The sequence below is a fragment of the Sphaerodactylus townsendi genome, linkage group LG02 (assembly GCF_021028975.2).
Source record: "Sphaerodactylus townsendi isolate TG3544 linkage group LG02, MPM_Stown_v2.3, whole genome shotgun sequence".
Lineage (NCBI taxonomy): Eukaryota > Metazoa > Chordata > Lepidosauria > Squamata > Sphaerodactylidae > Sphaerodactylus > Sphaerodactylus townsendi.
In genome coordinates, this window is record NC_059426.1 from 160,702,009 (window position 1) to 160,721,444 (window position 19,436).

The 19,436-nt window shown below is 46.2% G+C and overlaps 1 protein-coding gene across 2 annotated transcripts in view; it reads right to left on the reverse strand.

Annotated features, from left to right (window-relative positions):
- The window catches only part of BEGAIN (brain enriched guanylate kinase associated), a 282,357-nt gene extending 279,508 nt beyond the window's left edge, over window positions 1–2,849 (reverse strand). For both annotated transcript variants that reach the window (XM_048486196.1, XM_048486195.1), the window contains exon 1: window positions 2,037–2,849. In XM_048486196.1, the coding sequence (XP_048342153.1) occupies window positions 2,037–2,780 (744 nt within the window). In that variant the 5' untranslated portion in view covers window positions 2,781–2,849. The remainder of the gene's footprint in view (window positions 1–2,036) is intronic.
- Window positions 2,850–19,436: the final 16,587 nt, after the last annotated feature.

Sequence of the window (19,436 nt, forward strand, 5' to 3'; positions counted from 1 at the left end):
TTGGATTTATACTCCACCTTTCTCACCTGCAAGGAGACTCAAGGTGGCTTACAAGCTCCTTTCCCTTCCTCATAAGAACATAAGAACAAGCCAGCTGGATCAGACCAGAGTCCATCTAGTCCAGCTCTCTGCTACTCGCAGTGGCCCACCAGGTGCCTTTGGGAGCTCACATGCAGGATGTGAAAGCAAGGGCCTTCTGCGGCTGTTGCTCCCGATCACCTGGTCTGTTAAGGCATTTGCAATCTCAGATCAAAGAGGATCAAGATTGGTAGCCATAAATCGACTTCTCCTCCATAAATCAGTCCAATCCCCTTTTAAAGCTATCCAGGTTAGTGGCCATCACCACCTCCTGTGGATAGCTTTAAAAGGGGGTTCCTCTCCCCACAACAGACACCTTGTGAGGTAGGTGGGGCTGAAAGAGTTCTGAGAGAACTGTGGCTAGCCCAAGGTCACCCAGCAGGAATGTAGGAGTGCGGGAGCACATCTGGTTCACCAGATAAGCCTCCGCCGCTCAGGTGGAGGAGTGGGGAATCAAACCCCGTTCTCCAGATTAGAACCCACCTGCTCTTAACCACTAAAACTATGCTTAGCCCTGTTCACATATCAGTTTGATACCAGATGAGCCTTTGCTGCTGTTCCTCTAAAGACACCCACACATTTTTTGGTAGTACATTTCTGTTTTTGCCCTGACCTGGATGGGTCAGGCTAGCCTGATCTCATCAGATCTTAGTATCTAAGCAGGGTTGACCCTGGCTAGTACTTGAATGAGAAATCACCAAAGAATATCCGGGTCATTACGCAGAGGAAGGCAATAACATACCACCCGTGTTAGTCTCTTGTCTTGAAACCCCTACTGAGTGCAACTTGGCAGCACTGTGAACACACATTTCTGTTCACAATGGCTAATAGCAGAAGATGGGAAGTAGAGGAAAACCAAGAGGGACTGGGACATCTACCTCCGTGACAGATCTCACCGTGCTGCAACTCAGAAAGCTTACCCATATGACAGCTACATGTGCAATTGCTAGTTTAGATGGTCATGGTTTGTCTCAGAAAAAGATGAAAGCAGGGTCCTATATTCCTCCACCACAGAGCTCAACATACCAGACCTTCTTTGTTGCAGAATGCAATGCCTGGGTCCTAGTGCCTACCAAGACCTGCTCCCCACCATCCATTTGAAAGTAAAAAAAATACCTGCTCTTGTATCAAAGCACCATGTTTAATAAGGCACAAAATAATGGTCTTGACAAAGGCGGCACGTAAAAATGAATGATAATTCTCATATTCATTCAGGACTATATTCTAATGCGGAAGTATACGATTTTCTTGACCACTGCACCTCAACTGACCGTATGAACATCTTTCTCTGAGTGTGGACCATTACTTTCCATAGCATGGCAGCATCTATGACAATCTTTATAGCTCTTCGGGACAAGGATATTCCTCATTCTAGCTGCCTGAGCCCCTTTTACCTTGAGATGCTAGGGGTGGAACCTGGGACGTTGAGAATGCAAAGTATGTACTGTATGCTTGAGCTGTGGATCCCTCTGTCCCCAAAGGTATAAGGGCCCTGCTTCCTCCCAGGCTGTTGGGTGGGGGGCATTTGAACACACATTGCCCACAAGGGACAGATGACCAGTGAGCCAAAAGAGCTACTAAGAGGAGGAGGAGGAGGAGGAGAAGAAGAAGGTGATGATGATGATGATGATTTTGGATTTATACCTTTCCTGTAAGGAGATTCAAGGTGGCTTACAAGCTCCTTTCCCTTCCTCTCCCCACAACTGACACCTTGCGAGGTAGATGAGGCTAAGATAGTTCTGAAGAACTGTGACTAGCCCAAGGTCACCTAGCAGGAATGTAGGAGTGCAGATACACATCTGGTTCATCAGATAAGCCTCTGCCACTCAGGCGGAGGAGTGGGGAATCAAACCCGGTTCTCCAGATTAGAATACACCTGCTCTTAACCACTACACCAAGCTGGTGTGAATCCCAAATGGAGAACTTACAGTAAAAAAGACAGTATCCCCTCAGCTTACCGTGCTGATACTTCGAGGCAGAGAGGCAGATTTTCTCGCAGGCATTTCATTGTTTTGAGAAACGAAAGTCTCTCTTGGTAAGATTGGTCTGACTTGATGAGAGATTTCATTACCATGTTGCCCAAGTGAGGGGTCGGTGTCTAAAGACAACGATTTCTCGAGCTTGTGCAGCTGTGCACTGGCCATGGTGTCGTCGCTTCGCAGGCTCTCGAGGTCGGCTTCTGGAGTTGGTTTTCGGACCGGAGCCTCCCTCTGCCAGCTCTCGAGGCCTTTCTTCTGAATACGCAAGTCGTCCAGGCTTCTCCCGCCAGAGCCTAGGCTACTCTTCACCTCGGCCGCTCGGAAGGCCTGCAGGCTCGCAGGGTCCAGCACTCGGAATGTCACCTCGTTCAGGAACTGAGAGAACTTGAGTTTGGCTTCAATTTTCTCTTCCACGACCGACAAGGACCCCGAAGACCCCTGACTCACCACGCTGAGGTCAGACGTGGACGAGCTGGTTCTGTTCTGGGCAGCCTTTTGCCTCTGCAGCGTCTGTCTGGGGTTCCTTGCTCTGTCTGGGTAGAGCAAAGAGTGCTCCAGAGGGTGGATTTTCTCACCCCTCTTCTGGCTGGCTTTTAATCGATGAGGCTGGTAGCCTTCCTCCTTCTTGATGCCGTGAACAAAGCTTTTAATGTCTGACCCAGGGCTGCTTTGCAGCTCAAAACTGTCCTCGCTGGATGTGCTGGGTTTAGAATAGCTGTCCATGGCGAGGACACTCGAAAGCCTCTTCTCCTGGGCACGTCCTTCTTCAGAGGGGAAGAGATAGCCACCACTGTGACATGGTCGTTGTTCCGCCATTCCTATAGGCCCTGCTTGTTTCCGGAGTCTCCTATGTGCTCCAGTCTCTAACTTGATAGGTGATGGAGATCTTTTGGAGAACAACGCCTTGTATGCCTCACCACGTAACCTACAGTTCACAAAGCACGACTCCCCATTTTCCCTCCATGTAAACAGAGCAGATCCTTTGCGAAATGCTTTTTGCCCTCTCTGGTCTAGTTCCCAGACTTTCCAACCCTGAAGTCACACACGTGTGTGATGCCACCTAAATTGGACCAATGGCAACTTTGCGTGGTTTTAATTAGCTGTGCTAATTAACCGGATCCATAATTCAGCACTTGCACATTCTTTTTAAAAAAATTGTTTTCCAGGGTGCTGAGAAACGTGGGCTTCCATCGATCTAGACTAGCCTACGATCTATGCCTGCTTGTTGAACTGTGAACTCATCTGGTGTGATGTGAATCAATTCATGCTAAGTAGGCTCTTGGGTGGTTACAATGCAGTCAGGGCTTTTTAAAAATCAGATAATCCTGAAGGTTGTGTAATGGTTTGACGTGCCCTCCTCTTGTTCACGGGATGTAAATCTATAAGGATCCATCACATGATAGAAAAAGGTGTTTAGCTCATGGGAAGTGTGGAGGATTCATTTAGGATCAGTAAGGTCTTTTTCTTCACTTATATATTCAAAGGTAATGGAATTGTACATTATGGGAAGTCTGTTGCAAAAGGCGAAAGATTTATACGATCTGAAGAGAAACCAGAGCACATGGGAAGTCTGTTGTGAGCGCTTCCAATTTCTCCATCCAGTCCTCCTTTCTACCCAATGATCTGGAGCATATTTGACTTGTACTGAACAAGAAGGAACCTCTGGATGGAAATAGGTCCTTTTCTGGTGATTTTAGGCACTTTTGCACATGCTAAATAATGCACTTTCAGTTCATTCTGAATGCTCTTTGGCAGTCATTTGCAAGTGGGTTTTGGCATTTCACGCAGTCAAGTTGCACAGTGCAGTGGCGGAGCTACAAGGGGACGTGGGGAGCGCCATGCACGCCATGCGCAGAAAATCACTCCAGGCCCTTTCCCCCACACCCCCGCAGCACCCCCCCATGGCACCCCTCACCCCCTTTCTACACTTACCTTAGTTCGTTTCCTTTTTCTTGAACTTGTTCAGGCTGCAAAAGGCCTGTTTGCAGTAAAAACAGCCTGAGGAACTACAGTTCCCAGGAGACCTTGGGGCTCACAAGGTCTCCTGGGAAGTATAGTTCCCATCAGGCCGTTTTTACTGCGAACAGGTCTTTTGCAGCCTGAAAAAGTTCAAGAAAAAGGAAAGGAACTAAGGTCAGTGTGGGAAGGAGGGTGGGGGGTGTCATAGGGGGGCGCTGCGGGGGGTGGATATAGAATGTGCACTGGGCGCAGTTTGGCCCAGCTGCACCTCGGTCACAGTGTGTTGAAAAACGAATTGAAAGTGCTTCATTCAGCATGAATGAAAGCATCCTATTATTAGTGTGTGTATGCGCGTGTCATGACGGAAACTGGTCTATATTGATCCTAGGCTCGGGGAACACACTAGCAACAAACTGAAGCCTAGGTCTCTGTTGTGGCAATGCAGCAATGTCACTGCTTTGCTGGCGATATGGGGATACTCTAGTATTTGGGCAAGAATTCTACAGTAAGAGCTGTTTTTATCATAGAGTTTTTGTCCAAATATCGGAGTTCCCCTATGTTGCCAGTGACTTAATGACCACCTCCATTGAGTGCAGAAAGTGCCATTGATGCGCCACCAGTGACACAGGCCTAGGTGTCAGTTTGCTGCTGGTAGGTCTGTTTACTGGTCACCTTAATGGTGCCAAAACCGGGGAGGGAGCCCCCCACCACTGGCAGAGGTCTGGCAACCCTAATTGATCCCATGGAAACTCTTTTACACTGCACCTGTGGTAGGACTGGATCATACCCATAGGAACAAGTGGAGACTTTTGCTCACATTATACTTGACTGTCCGAGGTATGTGGGTATTAGGAATGTCTCTCCTGAGCGATCTTAGACAAATCTGAAAGAGACTCTGACAACTCTGTTGTGGAGCTTTTGTTAAATAACACAGAGGCTTTATTCAGCATGAATACTCTTGGAAAAATACTCTGGCCCCTTCCGCACACGCAAAATAATGCGTTTTCAAACCACTTTCACAACTGTTTGCAAGTGGATTTTGCCATTCCGCACAGCTTCAAAGGGCACTGAAAGCAATTTGAAAGTGCATTATTCTGCATGTGCGGAATGAGCCTCTTGGAAAATACTCTTGGAAAAAGTAGCAAAATTTATTTTACAAGTGACAGAATTTTCTAAGTAACGTCCGATGCTAGATACAGTTTATCTGTCTGTGTTTTGAATATACTTTTGATTTGTACTTCAGAAATGTCTGTAATGCTCTGGAGCCTATTTTAATATGCCTAATAAAGGTTGTTGTATTGTATTGTATACCCATAGGAATAGAAACATGTACTTTTATATAAGTACAGTTGCCAGTTTAGGAATTTCCTAGAGATTTCGGAACAATCTGAGGAGGGTGAAGTTTTGAAAAGTAGCTAAGCAAAGAGAACTACTCTCTGCTGTCTGGAGATCAGCTGTGACTCTGGAAGACTTCCAGGACTATCTTGTAAGAGCTGCGGGAAGATGCTGATAGGCTCTTTCATAAACATCTAGTAAACGAATGAAGGAGCACATGCCTGCTATAGTCCTTCATATCAGTTCTTCTAGCCAGCTTATCTCCAAAGGTTAATAAAACTTGTACTGGAACTGTTCCGGAGTCTAGCACCATGGAACTGATACCAAGAATGAAATGAAGTGCTGATCATTGCACACTTCTAGCTTGAGAACTCTAGAGCTATCAAACTGCCAGGTGATTGTTGAGGTTCTGTTGCTGTCTGCCCTCGCTCTGGCAGAAAAATGGGGCTGGGGCTGGAACAATTTCTTTGGAGCTGCACTGGCATGCAACTTCAATTCCAGCACAAAACTGGAACTAACCTAACTGCATCAGTGGGGCACTCTAGGATTCACCCAAAACTCTAATGTTAAACCATAGAGTTTAGGATAAATCCTAGATCATTGTGCCATCAAGACACCATCGCTTCCAGGACTGAGCCATAGACACTGCATAAAAGCAACCAACGGACGACGACAACAACAACAAACAACAACAACAACAAGGAAGCCAACAAAACTATTGATCAGTGTTTCCCAACCTTTTTGAGGTCAGGGTACCCTTGACCTCACTCTTCATATCTCACGGTACCCCTGCCGCCACCCTTCACCTTCCCCTCCCATTGCCCCTGCTTGCCACACCCCCACCTTCCCCTCCCAGGGTGAAGGATAGCATTGGGGGGGTGGTGGCTGCTGACCTTGTGGCAGGCCCTGCCCCATGGGCCAGCTCCATGTCCTTGCTGGCGCCGGTGGGAGACACCACCAAAATGAGGGGGGTGGGCGGTAGTGTTGCTGTGGTACCCTTGGGACATGCTCATGGCACCTCAGGGTACCAGGGAACCCTGGTTGAGAATGGCTGCTATAGATCATGTACTCAGCTGCTGCAAAAAGATTGCCCAGACTGGGTACCAACAGAGGCACAACTTAGTGGCCAAAATGATCCACTGGAATTAATGGAAGAATTACAGTATTAGAACATCTAAAGACTGGTGGGAACATTGTCCAGAGAAAGTCATGGAAAATAAGACCATCGAGATTTTGTGGCACTTTCAGATTCAAACATACAAAGCATTGGCACATAATCACAGTGATGGAGGACAAGAAAGTGACCATTGTTGACATAGCGGGGTAACTGAAAAAGAACATGAAAAGGCCACCAAATATCACAATTTGAAAATCGAGATTCAGCAATTATGGCACAAACCATAATTGTCCCGGGGGACAAACTGAGGTTGTCCCAGGGTAATCAGCACCCTGGGCACCATTCCGAAAACACTAGGGTGGCACTTGAAATATCTTCAGATCGACAAAATTAACATCTGTCAGATTCAGAAGGCAGCTCTGCTGGGATCCTCACGAATACCATGCCAATACTTTACAACTTCCTAGGCCTCTGGGTGAGGCTCAAATTGTAATGAAAAGCCAACAACCAGCTAAAGAACGGACAACTGTGACATTAAAAATATATGTTTGGTAATGGACTGCTAAACTGTTACATAGTACATACAAAACAACAACAACACCGCAACCTCAGGGATAAATAAAAGAAGAAGATGCATCTAAGCATAATGGATGAAGCATCCCCAATAATGATACTTTGGGGCTAGATGCCTTGATAACTTCTGTGTATAATTGTTGTGGCTGAAGAAGACAAAGGTTGAAAGTGTTTAACTTACCTAGGTTAACACTGCTGATATGTATTTGATGTTTACATGTGGCCAGCTTATCTCCTGACACGGCATCCAACTGAACATCTGGCAACTGGAGTACTTCCAACTTTTGATATTTATTCATGCTTATGCATAGCCAGTTTATCTCTTTACATGGTATCCAGGTGAGATCTGGCAACTGGGGCACTTCAAGCCTCTATCATCAGAGCAGCAAGCAGCCGACTATTTGGATAATCCAATGTTTTGATGAAGGACAAGCATTTCATTTCATTTCAGTTGATTTGATTTGATTACTGGAGGTCTGCTTGATGCTTACAACTGAATTGCAAGGATTTCACTGAAGGGATATTATTCATACAGAGACTTGTTATCTTTTGTGCATATTTTGGGATCCCTTTTCTGTCTGTCAGTGTTGTTCGTGTATTGCAATATTGTTTCCATTGTTGATATTTCAGCTATTGTACTTTTAATCAGTGGAGCAGCAGTGGCGTGGTGGTTAAGAGCAGGTGCATTCTAATCTGGAGTAACCGGGTTTGATTCCCCGCTCTGCCGCCTGAGCTGTGGAGGCTTATCTGGGGAATTCAGATTAGCCTGTGCACTCCCGCACACGCCAGCTGGGTGACCTTGGGCTAGTCACAGCTTCTTGGAGCTCTCTCAGCTCCACCTACCTCACAGGATGTTTGTTGTGAGGGGGGAAGGGCAAGGAGATTGTAAACCTCTTTGAGTCTCCTACAGGAGAGAAAGGGGGATATAAATCCAAACTCCTCCTCCTCCTCCTCCTCCTCCTCCTCCTCCTCTTCTTCTTCTTCTTCTTCTTCTTCTTCTCCTTCTCATTTCTATTAAAGTTTATGGTTTTATTGCTGTTCTTTTGAGCCAGGCAGAGTAATTTTTTTCATATATCCATACTGTTTCTGGCTCATTCTTCATATTTAGAACTGTGACTGGCCCAAGGTCACCCAGCAGGCTTCATGTGGAGGAGTGAGAATTGAACCTGGTGTCATTAACCACTACACCATGTTGGCCTTGAAGTGTTGTAACAATATATTACTAGTGAAAATCTGCCTTCTCCAAGAAATGGATATCGTTTTTTAAGCCAAAGCTTCACACAGTGTGTGCAGACACTTCTAAAGATTTAGCTTTCTAGACAAAAATGGCTTTTTCTACAGGAGATAATCGCATATAATGTGAGAAATAGACCATTATTCTGTTATGATTGGGAAAGCCTTTGAGGGGCCCAGTTGTGCCGATTTAGGAAACACAGCAGAGCTATTCTCTTGAAACAGCTTCTCAAGAGAGTCCTGGCTCGGTGTCTTCCTTAAACATTTCAGTTGATGGCATATATCCCTCCTCAATGGAAGACAAAATGGTTCTCAATTAAATCTGAATTTTTAACAATGGTACGATATAATGAAACTTTGTCTGGAAATCCATTGTGATGAAGGCTGTGCATAATGATTTGGATCATGGGCCCTGAGGCAGAACTTCTGTAATCCCTATGCTAAGAATGAGATGACCAGAAAGGGGTGGAGTCTGAAAAGAAGTAGAAGGCTGCAGAACTCACGAGGTTGGAGGAAGCAAGGCTGCCAGGCTGGGACCTTGATTGATTTTATTAAGCCCTTAACACCTTGTTTAAGGTAACTGCAATGTTGTTGGGAACTAGTGGGAAGGGAGTTGTTTATTTTTGCTATATTGTAAATGTTAGAATTTACTGTTTTTTTTTTGTGTATGTAAATGGTGAGAGTTTTTTCTGGGGACCTTCAGCATCTTGAATCCAGTTCACCAAGCCTCTGGAGTCTCCATGAGCCAACCACCAGCAGGAAGAATGGACTTGGCATTATCAGACTGTGATTAGAAGGACTTGGAATGAAACTTGAACAGGACCTTGGAGTGTTAAGTTAAATGTTAATGTTTGATAAGTGTCATATGTTAAAGAAAGTAAACCATTTTGTTTAAAATTTGGTTGTTGCAAACTCCTTCCAAGTTCTGCCCCACAGAGCCCACAAGCTGAGGTTACACTTCCATGAAGCCATCTGGGGACAAATGCCCTGGGCAGACCGCTGTTCGGTCACTTGGGGGCAGTGGTGGGATCCAAAAATTTTAGTAACAGGTTCCCATGGTGGTGGGATTCAAACTGTGGTGTAGCGCCAATGGGGCTGGGCGGGGCACAACGGGGGCGTGGCTGGGCATTCCGGGGGTGGGGCATTCCTGGGCGGGGCTGTGGCAAGGACACAGCCACTGCGCCGGTCCTTGGGCGGGAAACGAATGCACGCAGGCGCAGGCTGCCACGCACGCCGGTGCACCTCCTGCTAGACTGCTTCAAGTTCTGTGCGCTACTGCTGAGAGGAGGGGCATAACTAAGGCAAAAATCACGTGGCAAAATCACCAATTAGTAACCCCCTCTCGGCACACACAAATAATTAGTAACCTACTCTCGGGAACCTGTGAGAACCTGCTGGATCCCACCTCTGCTTGGGGGGCAGAAAATTACCCCCATACCCTCCTCCTTCCCCCCTCAGCCCGGCTCTGCCAGGCTTCTCCTTCAGCCAACAGAGCCTCCACCAGCTTAAGGAGTGGCCTGGCAGGGCCGCCACAGGGTGCCCCTCGGTGTTGCCCCAGGCGCCATTTTCCCTCGCTATGCCTCTGCACGGGCCAATATGTGCATATGCATGTTGCATAGAGGTGCCAGTTCCAGGGTTAGAAATACCTGGAGATTTAAGGGCCTAGTGAGAAGCTTTAGGGAGGGTCTAATGCTACGCAGGCCGCCTTCCAAAGCAGCTGCTTTCTCGAGTGGAATAAATGTTTTAAACGAATGGAAAATAAATAAACAAGCAATTTATGTAATATGGAGATCAGTTGTAATTCCAGGAGATCTCCAGCCCCTACCTGCACTGAGATCCAGACATCTGGTAAACGCTGACATTTGTTTGTAATCCTTAGGATTTTAAGAGGCTCAGAGGAAATTATGGCGTGTGCTGGTAAAGAGCAAAACCAACCATATATCTCTTACAAATACCCAGATGTCACTTTTGTTTCCGTAATGTACCGGTAAACAGAATGTACTGTTCTCTTAGTGTAATAGTTTAAAAAAAGAAAAAGCTTTATGAGGCAAACATTTCTTGCTGGTTCTACTGTAAAAAAATTAAGAATTACTAGTGAATGTTAACTTTCACAGAGTTTCTAAGAACGGCTTTTCTCTTTCCAATAACAATGAAAATTTAATGGGGCAATTGGCTTTCTTACCTTATACAATTCCCTGTTTTTTCAATGTAATTCCTCAAGAGTTTGAATCGACTTGGGAATTGTCTTCTGGCCCTAAAGCATCACGGTAGCTTTCCCAGCTCGGTTATGTGTGTGTGCTAAATGCTACAGTCTTGAGGTAAATTGCTGAAACTCCAAAGAGGTTCAACAGAGTTCATTTTTTGTTTATCTTGTAGTGGTTCTTTAGAACATTTGTCCAGAATTCCCCTGTGGACTGAATGCTCCAGGAATCTGTGTAGATAAACATCAAAAGCATGTTGCACAGTTGATTGATATTTGGTGTATATAGTTTGGTTTCTTGGAGGTCTTGGAATGATGCATTTGGGCAGCACTTCCAGTAAATATATTGTTAGCTGTATGGCTGAGGGCATATAAAGATTTTTGGCAAAGGTTAATTGGAGCTTATTTTATGCGCCAAATGCCAAATGCCTTTTTCAAAACCTCTCATACATATACCTGCAGGTTTGGTGTGGAAATTAGAACAGAACGGAAGCTTCAGAGAAATAACTCTGGAGACTTCTACATCTTCAAGCGGGAGGGTGGGCACGTTCTGTTGTGAAATGACGATACATCTTACTTTCAGGTAGAGAGGAGCTTTTGCCCCCCTGACTGTATTTCTGTTTAATTTTTTAAAAAACTAGAGAAGGAGAGTGCTTTATGGAGAATGTTGCCATAAGCAAACTAAATCTGCTATGGCAATATGGGGGCCACTGCAGAAAAGGTTGTTATGACAACTGAAAGTTTCCTACAGAAGAGCAGGGAAAGATGTTTTCATTTTGTGGCTGGAGCTGTTATATACCACCTGCTGTTACAGTTCATAACAATCATTTCCCCCTTTCTCTTTGAACCCTAAGGGGTGTGTGTGTGTAGCACTGGTGGGTTAAATCTCTGAGGTTGATACTCCACTGCTGAAAGCATTGATAGCAGGATACCCATGGCTGCCACAGGGCCTCCTACGGAACATTATCAGCGGGCCATGCTGTGTTACCAGTTTCAATCTCACTTTTTCTCCCCACAGGCTAAGTGCCTGTTGTGATGGTGTGTGTGTGTGTGTGTGTGTGTGTGTGTGTGTGTGAGCTTAGTAGGAAGGCAAGTATATTATGTAAATCAGGGATCCCCAACCTGCAGGTGGCATGCGGTTTCTGAGCTCTTTCCGTGTGGCCCTCTAACCTGCTTGCTTGCTGCCATCCCCCTCAAGGTTTTTTACCTCAGACCCACACTGGCCCTTTCCACACGAACCGTTTAAAACAGTTTGAGGCAGGAAATAAAATGTTTCCTCCATGGAGTGCCTCATTGTTTTTACTCCCAAATGTTTATTTCCAGCCCTCGGAATGTTTTAAATCAATCCCCTTCTACAACATTTCTCTGGCTGAAACGTCGTGAAAGTGTCTTCAGTAGCTGTGCGATCTGTTGATTACGTTTCCCATGCTTCTCTGCTGCCCTGATCTTCCTCCTCGGAGCCATTTTCTGAGCTCGCCCACTGCATTTTTTTGTTTGTTCTTTAATATTTTTTTGGGGGGGGGCAATCTTCAAAGTATGAAGTGTGCGAGGGGTATAAAATGCAGCACAAGGCTGTGAGGCACTGAAGTGAGCTCCCAAAGGCACCTGGTGGGCCACTGCGAGTAGCAGAATGCTGGACTAGATGGACTCTGGTCTGATCCAGCAGGCTAGTTCTTATGTTCTTATGTTCTTATGAAGTGTCAATTCAACACAGAACTCCAACAACAACAACAACAACAACAGCAAAAGCATTACCATGCTGAAGGTTATATGTAGGTAAGGAAGATACAGCAGCTGTGTGAATGGGTACAGGAGATGTCTGACCTGCTTTAAAAAAAGTGAGGGAAAGGACAATAAAAAAGCCAGTATTTATGCAAGAAAAGGATAATTTTGCATACTGAACATTTCTAGAGACGCCAGTCATCAAAGCTCCTCCAAGAGGCTTCCAAGGATACTAGTTAGGTTGGTGCTACAGGCAGAAGCATTCTTCGGCTCTTTCCACATGAGTGGAATAGAGCGCTCCAGGGACGGTAGAACGCCATCATAAGAACATAAGAACATAAGAACATAAGAACATTCTGTTGATGGAGGGGGGAGCAGCCACTGCCCCGGCAGCTCTACAGCATTGTTTGGAGGTGGTCGCTGGTTGGTTGCGACAGAGCAGGTTAAAACTGAATCCATCGAAGACGGAGATCCTCTGGCTGGGCCGCGAGGGGGAGAGGGGGATGTTTCAGCCGCCGGTGTTTCAGCCGCCAGTGTGGGAGGGGGTCACATTGGCACCGACCCCCTCCGTATGCAACCTGGGGGTCCACCTGGATTCGTCTCTATCAATGGAGACTCAGGTGGCCCATATAACCCGGGTTGCTTTTTTCCACCTTCGTCAGGCCCGGCGGCTGGCCCCCTTTCTCTCCCAGACCGACCTGGCCACAGTGATCCATGCAACAGTCATCTCCAGATTAGACTATTGTAACTCGCTCTACGCGGGCCTTCCCTTGCGTTTGATTCGGAAGCTAAAACTGGTCCAAAATGCAGCTGCGCGCCTGCTCACAGGCAGTGCCACCTGGGATCATATCCAGCCTGTGCTGCGCCAGCTGCACTGGCTCCCAGTAGAGTTCCGAATCATCTTCAAGGTGTTGGTGCTGACCTTTAAGGCCTTACGCGGCCTGGGACCTTCGTATCTCCGGGACCGCATCACCCCACATGTCCCAATACGGCCTCTTCGCTCAGCAGAGGCCAACTTACTGGTGGTCCCTGGCCCCTCGATGATACGGCTGGCCTCCACGCGGGCCAGGGCCTTTACAGCCCTGGCCCCAGCCTGGTGGAACGCTCTTCCACCAGCTGTCCGGGCCCTGCGGGACCTTATGGAGTTCCGCAGGGCCTGTAAGACGGAGCTGTTCCGTCGGGCCTTTGGAGGTACCAGCCGTTGACAGTGCCCCCTCCCACGGCCTTTACATCTGTGCCTTTGTTACTCTGGGATTTGCTGTCCTTCCCTCCTTGAAAGAGGATTTGGAAACGAAATTGTCGGATGCCATTTTACAAATTAATTTTAACTATTATATTTAGTCTCTCATTTTACCGCTGCTTTTAAAGGTTTTATCTGTTTTATTTGTATATGATGGCTATTATGTTGTACACCGCCCAGAGCCCTCAGGGGATGGGGCGGTCTATAAAACTGAAAAATAAATAAAAATAAATAAATAAATAAGAACAAGCCAGCTGGATCAGACCAAAGTCCATCTAGTCCAGCTCTCTGCTACTCGCAGTGGCCCACCAGGTGCCTTTGGGAGCTCACATGCAGGATGTGAAAGCAATGGCCTTCTGCAGCTGTTGCTCCCGATCACCTGGTCTGCTAAGGCATTTGCAATCTCAGATCAAGGAGGATCAAGATTGGTAGCCATAAATTGACTTCTCCTCCATAAATCTGTCCAAGCCCTTTTTAAAGCTATCCAGGTTAGTGGCCATCACCACCTCCTGTGGCAGCATATTCCAAACACCAATCACACGTTGCGTGAAGAAGTGTTTCCTTTTATTAGTCCTAATTCTTCCCCCCAGCATTTTCAATGAATGCCCCCTGGTTCTAGTATTGTGAGAAAGAGAGAAAAATTTCTCTCTGTCAACATTTTCTACCCCATGCATAATTTTGTAGACTTCAATCATATCCCCCCTCAGCCGCCTCCTCTCCAAACTAAAGAGTCCCAAATGCTGCAGCCTCTCCTCATAGGGAAGGTGCTCCAGTCCCTCAATCATCCTTGATGCCCTTCTCTGCACTTTTTCTATCTCCTCAATATCCTTTTTGAGACGCGGCGACCAGAACTGGACACAGTACTCCAAGTGCGGTCGCACCACTGCTTTATATAAGGGCATGACAATCTTTGCAGTTTTATTCTCAATTCCTTTCCTAATTATCCCCAGCATAGAGTTTGCCTTTTTTACAGCTGCCATGCATTGAGTTGACATTCCCATGGAACTATCAACTAAGACGCCTAAATCCCTGGGGAGGCATTCGCATAGCAGGTGCTGCTGCAACGCAGCAGCGCCATGGTCGCGCCACCCCAGCAGCACAGAAATGCCCCTTTTGAACCTCGCTCCCCGAGCAAGGTTTTTCAAAAGGGGTGCCTTCCAGCTGGAAGGTGGCGTTTCCCTCCTGCCTCCCCCAGCCGGCTTACCTGCTCCTGCTGGCTCCCGTCGCATTGTGGAGGCCAGGGGACACGACCCCCTGGTCTCCGTCTCCAGCGCCGTCGCTCTGGCCAGGGGGGCGTGTTCCCTGGCCTCCACAACACAATGGGAGCCAGCAGGAGCAGGTAAGCTGGCTGGGGGAGGCGCAGCCTGTGCAAAGGCTGCGCCTTCCCCTGCGCTCCTACCAGGAACGTCTGTGCGAACGGTCCCGGGAGGGGTGTGTGTGCATCGGCATTGTTTATGCCAACGCACCCCCACTCAGTGCCCGTGCGGAAAGGGCCTGTCTTTCTCAACAAGAACTGACTGCTCTGACTTGCTTTGCTTGTTTCTGCCTTTCCTCCCCCACCCACTCCAGCTAGGAGCCTTCTCTTGCATCTGTGATTGCTGGAGCCAGTGAGTGGCCCCTTGGGTTGATTGGGAAAGAGTACTTTTAGCAGGGAAACCGATGGGATTTCCCTTCCCACATTTTCTTCCAGCCAAGTTCCCTCCCTTCAACTGCCAATTTGCTTCTCGTCATTGAGGATTGGTCGGCAGGCAGTGATGTGTATGTGCACCCTGCATATAATTTTTGTTGTGCAGTGATTTGGTTGTGCCTTTCTGCATGGCAGGGGGTTGGACTTGACGGCCCTTATGGATTCTTACAACTCTATGATTCCAGTGGTGTACTGACACAAAATGGCGCCTGGGGCAAGCCAGTTGGCCGAACTCCCCCTGAAACCCTTCCACTGAACTCCCCCTGCTTCCCACCCCCACCTCCACTGCTAAACTCCCCCCCACCAAACCCCTTGCTGTTACTATGCCTGCAACCCCCCCCCCCCCCAACAAACCCTTTTTCCTCTGGCCAGCACTAGCTGGCAACACACTGGGAGCAGGATTAAGGCCAGGGAAGACATATTCCTCCCCTGGTCTTAACCCCATTCCCAGTATGTTGCCAGCTGGCACCACTCAAAAGAGAAGAAGATTTGTTGGAGGGTTTACACGCATGGCGGCATGGGAGTTTAATGACAGGGGAGAGTTTGGCCAAGGCCTGGGGATGGGGAGGGCAAGAGGGGGCAGGAGGCCAAAATGCACCCCCACATGACCCAGGCAAATGACACCTGGGTATCTGCTCCCTCTGCCCCCCTAGATCTGTGTGTCTGTCAGTTCTTGTCTACATTGCATCCTGCAAGGTGGTCTACTCCAAGTAAATCCACTGCTTCAACAAGATCTGCCAGTGTATGATTCAATAATTCTATAATTTGAAGTCAACTTAATGACATATCCTCTGCTCCAGGAGGGAGGCTTCCATTTGCTCTTTCTTTCTACTTGCCTTTTTTGGGGACAGCCTCCGTTTTTTTAAATATTAGCATGTGCGGATTTAAACCTAAAGGCAGTGTGTTTATTAAGAAATAAACCTCATAGCATCCAATGTTCTTAGGATTGCAACTCTACCATCTGGTGGGTCTGATTCATAATCCATTTTTTTAATAAAAATTCTTCCTGACCTGTGCATATTACTCAATATTCCTGAGAGCTAATGGATCAGGAGACAAAGGTCCCTTCTGGTCTTTGCCCTGGTTGAAATGAACACCTTCAGCTAGTAGCAGTTAGAGTTGGGTGGATTTGATGGGAAAGGGAAGAGTTAGGCCCCTAACATCTCATTAAACTTTTTTAAGGATAGTATTGAAGCTCTGAAACTGCTTCTCTGCTAAAATTCTATAAGAAGATGTCTGCAAAAGAAAGTACTGTTTCAAAGAAACAAAAGATTACAAATAAGCATTGTGTCTTTAATGACAAATGGACTACTAGTTCTTTGTTTTAAACAAGGATAAAGCAGTTTGCCTAATATGTGTTGAACCAGTGACAGTATTGAAGAAGTACAATGTTAGACTTTCAGTCCTGTCACATATATCTAGGAGAGATGTGAGTGAACCAGATACAGTCTCTTAAAAATGTTTTTGCAGCAAAATAGTGCTAAAAAGCATGTAGGGGAGTACCTGTTTATTGTGAAGGCCAGCTACCATGTTGCTAAATGTATTGCTGTGAGTGGTAGACCATTCAGTGATGGCAAATTTGTTAAGAAGTGCACGGTTAAAGTAATGGAGGAAATGTGCCCCAATAAGGTATCTTGTATTAGCTGTGTTAGTTTATCTGCATCTACAAATCACCAGGCATGTTGAAGAACTAGAAAAAGAGCCGTATATGTCACTGACTGTTAAGACAAAAAGTTCTGATATTTTCCCCCTTTGGCATTAGATGAGAGCAATAACATTTGAGATTCCAGCTTCAGAATTTCAGAACGGTTATGCGTGCTGCAGTCTTTGAAAGGCACGACAACTGCAGAAAACATATTTCTGAAGGTGTGTAAATCAGTAGAAAATCTTCGTCTGAAAAGGGATAAATTAAAAGCATTACAACTGATGATGCAAGAAATATGGTGGGAAGTAAAACTGGTGTAGTTGCAAGAATCAATGAAGAGTTGCAAGAATCAATGAAATTAAATGGTATGCTTCCCACGCAATTTCACTGCATCGTCCGTTAGCAAGCCTTGGGTAGTAAGATTCTTCAGTGGGAAAGTGTGATGTGTGTTGTTGTATCCAGCATTAATTACATCAGGCTTCATGGCCTTACTCATTATCAGCTTCAATTTTTTTCTCTCAGAGATAGATGCAGAATATGGAAATGTGTTGTGCCATGCAGGAGTCAGATGGCTTAGCAGAGTCCTCAAACACTTTTCCAGCCTTTATCATGAAGTTGATGTTTTCCTCAAGGAGAAGGGAAAAGGTCAAGAAATACTTTCTGACCCTGAATGGATTTTTGATTTGGCTTTCTTCATTGATATCACAGAGCATCTGAGGTTGCAGGGAAAAAGAAAGCTTGTGTCACATGTATTCTCAACTGACAGCTTTTGAAGCAAAACTACACATTGTGAGGGAGTAAATTAGTGAAGATACTTTTCAAATGGTTCTGGTGGGTTTTCCGGGCTGTGTGGCCGAAGTCTGGTGGTCCTAACATTTCGCCTGCATCTGTGGCTGGCATCTTCAGAGGTGTATCACAGAGGGAAGTCTGTTACACACTGTGTCTAAGTGAGAAGGGAAAGTTTAGTGTGGTAAATTGTCCATGTCCCAGGGTGAGGAACCAATCATTAAGTGTTTGGGTGGAACTTGCTATGCAAAGGTGTGGTTGAGTGCATTGTATTGCGGGTGGGGTTATCAGTCAATTTTTTAAGTACTGGGAGCCAAGCCCTGCTAATCTTCAAAGTCTCTTCTTTCTTATTGAAGTTGTCCTGGTGTTTGTGAATGGCCTCCCTGTGCCTCCCTGTGCAGTCTGACATAGTAGGCTTCTGAATTGTCCAGAATTTCAGTGTTCTCAAATAAAATGTTATGTCCAGTTTTGTTTAACACCTGTTCTGCAACTGCAGATTTTTCAGGATGGTTAAGCCAACAGTGTCTTTTGTGTTCCTTATTACGGGTCTGAATGGAGCTCCAGATTCACTGATTGCCATAAGCATGAAAAGGAAAGAAGAATGTTTCAAAATCCATTTGAAGAAGCACCTGAAGATGGAAAGAACTTTTTTTTCCTATGGAACTAATTGACATGTAAAACCACAGCCCTGCCTGATCATGAGAATATGTTGAGACGTTGATTTCACCAAACAGCTTGCAAACATTTAGTACAGTGATGGTGACCCTTTTCGAGACCAAGTGCCCAAATTGCAACCCAAAACCCACTTATTTATCGCAAAGTGCTAACATGGCAATTTAACCTGAATACTGAGGTTCTAGTTTAGAAAAAAACCTGTTTGCTCTGAGGCACGCGTTACTTGGGAGTAAGCTTGGTGAAGCAACTGTGCAACACTTCGAATGAGTGAATCACGATCCTAGGAGGGTTTACTCAGAAGCAAGGCCAGCCTAGATGTGTGTGTGTGTGGGGGGGTGATTTTCCACTCACCCCACATGATGAACTCTGCGCGCGTGCCCACAGAGAGGGCTCTGAGTGCCACCTCTGGCACGCGTGCCACAGGTTCGCCACCACTGATTTAGTACAAGGGCCTCAAAAATGTAGGACCCTAGTTTTGCTTGTAGGTGAATCTGGCTGATAGTCACACAGCACAGTACTGCTTTAACAGTGCTGTATTCGTCCTAAGTCCCTGTTAGTTCCTTTTCATGTATGGACAACTGGAGCTGCAACTTCTGCTTACTCCAAGGCGATTCTGATGGAGGGGAAAGTCTAAAGCCAGCTGCTCTCCGTAGGCCAAGATACTGGCAACGAGACTAAACTTTTGTGCACATGCAATAGGTGGGTTGAATGAATGGGTGAAATGAATGAATGTTTGAAACGGCGACCCAGTGGTTTGAAATCCTCACTGAGTTTCTCTTCAAAAATAGCCAAAAAATACGGCCAGTTTTGGTTGAAAAGGAATATGCTTGCCTGTAGCCAAAGTGGGCAGGTTCGCCATGCTGTCAAAGGGAGCCTGCAGGACACCAATAGGAAGAAGTATAATTGTACATGTCAGTGAGGAATTTTGCATTGACTGGATGCACCCTTTGAGCCAAGCCTCACATAGCAATTTTCCCCTCCCCTGCCATTTCTGGCTTGGCTCTCTTCCTTGATTCTTCAGGAGACGCTGAACGACTGATTGTTCGGCAGAATGGGGCACATTTCAGATCTCAACATGAGAAGGCACATTTGAACAAATTAGTAACTGAATAGAAAATGGTTGATAAGAGCCACCTTTGCCACTATTACCTTAAATAAAAAATAACAGCAAAAATAACCACAGACCAATTAGTCCTCTTGGCAGCTG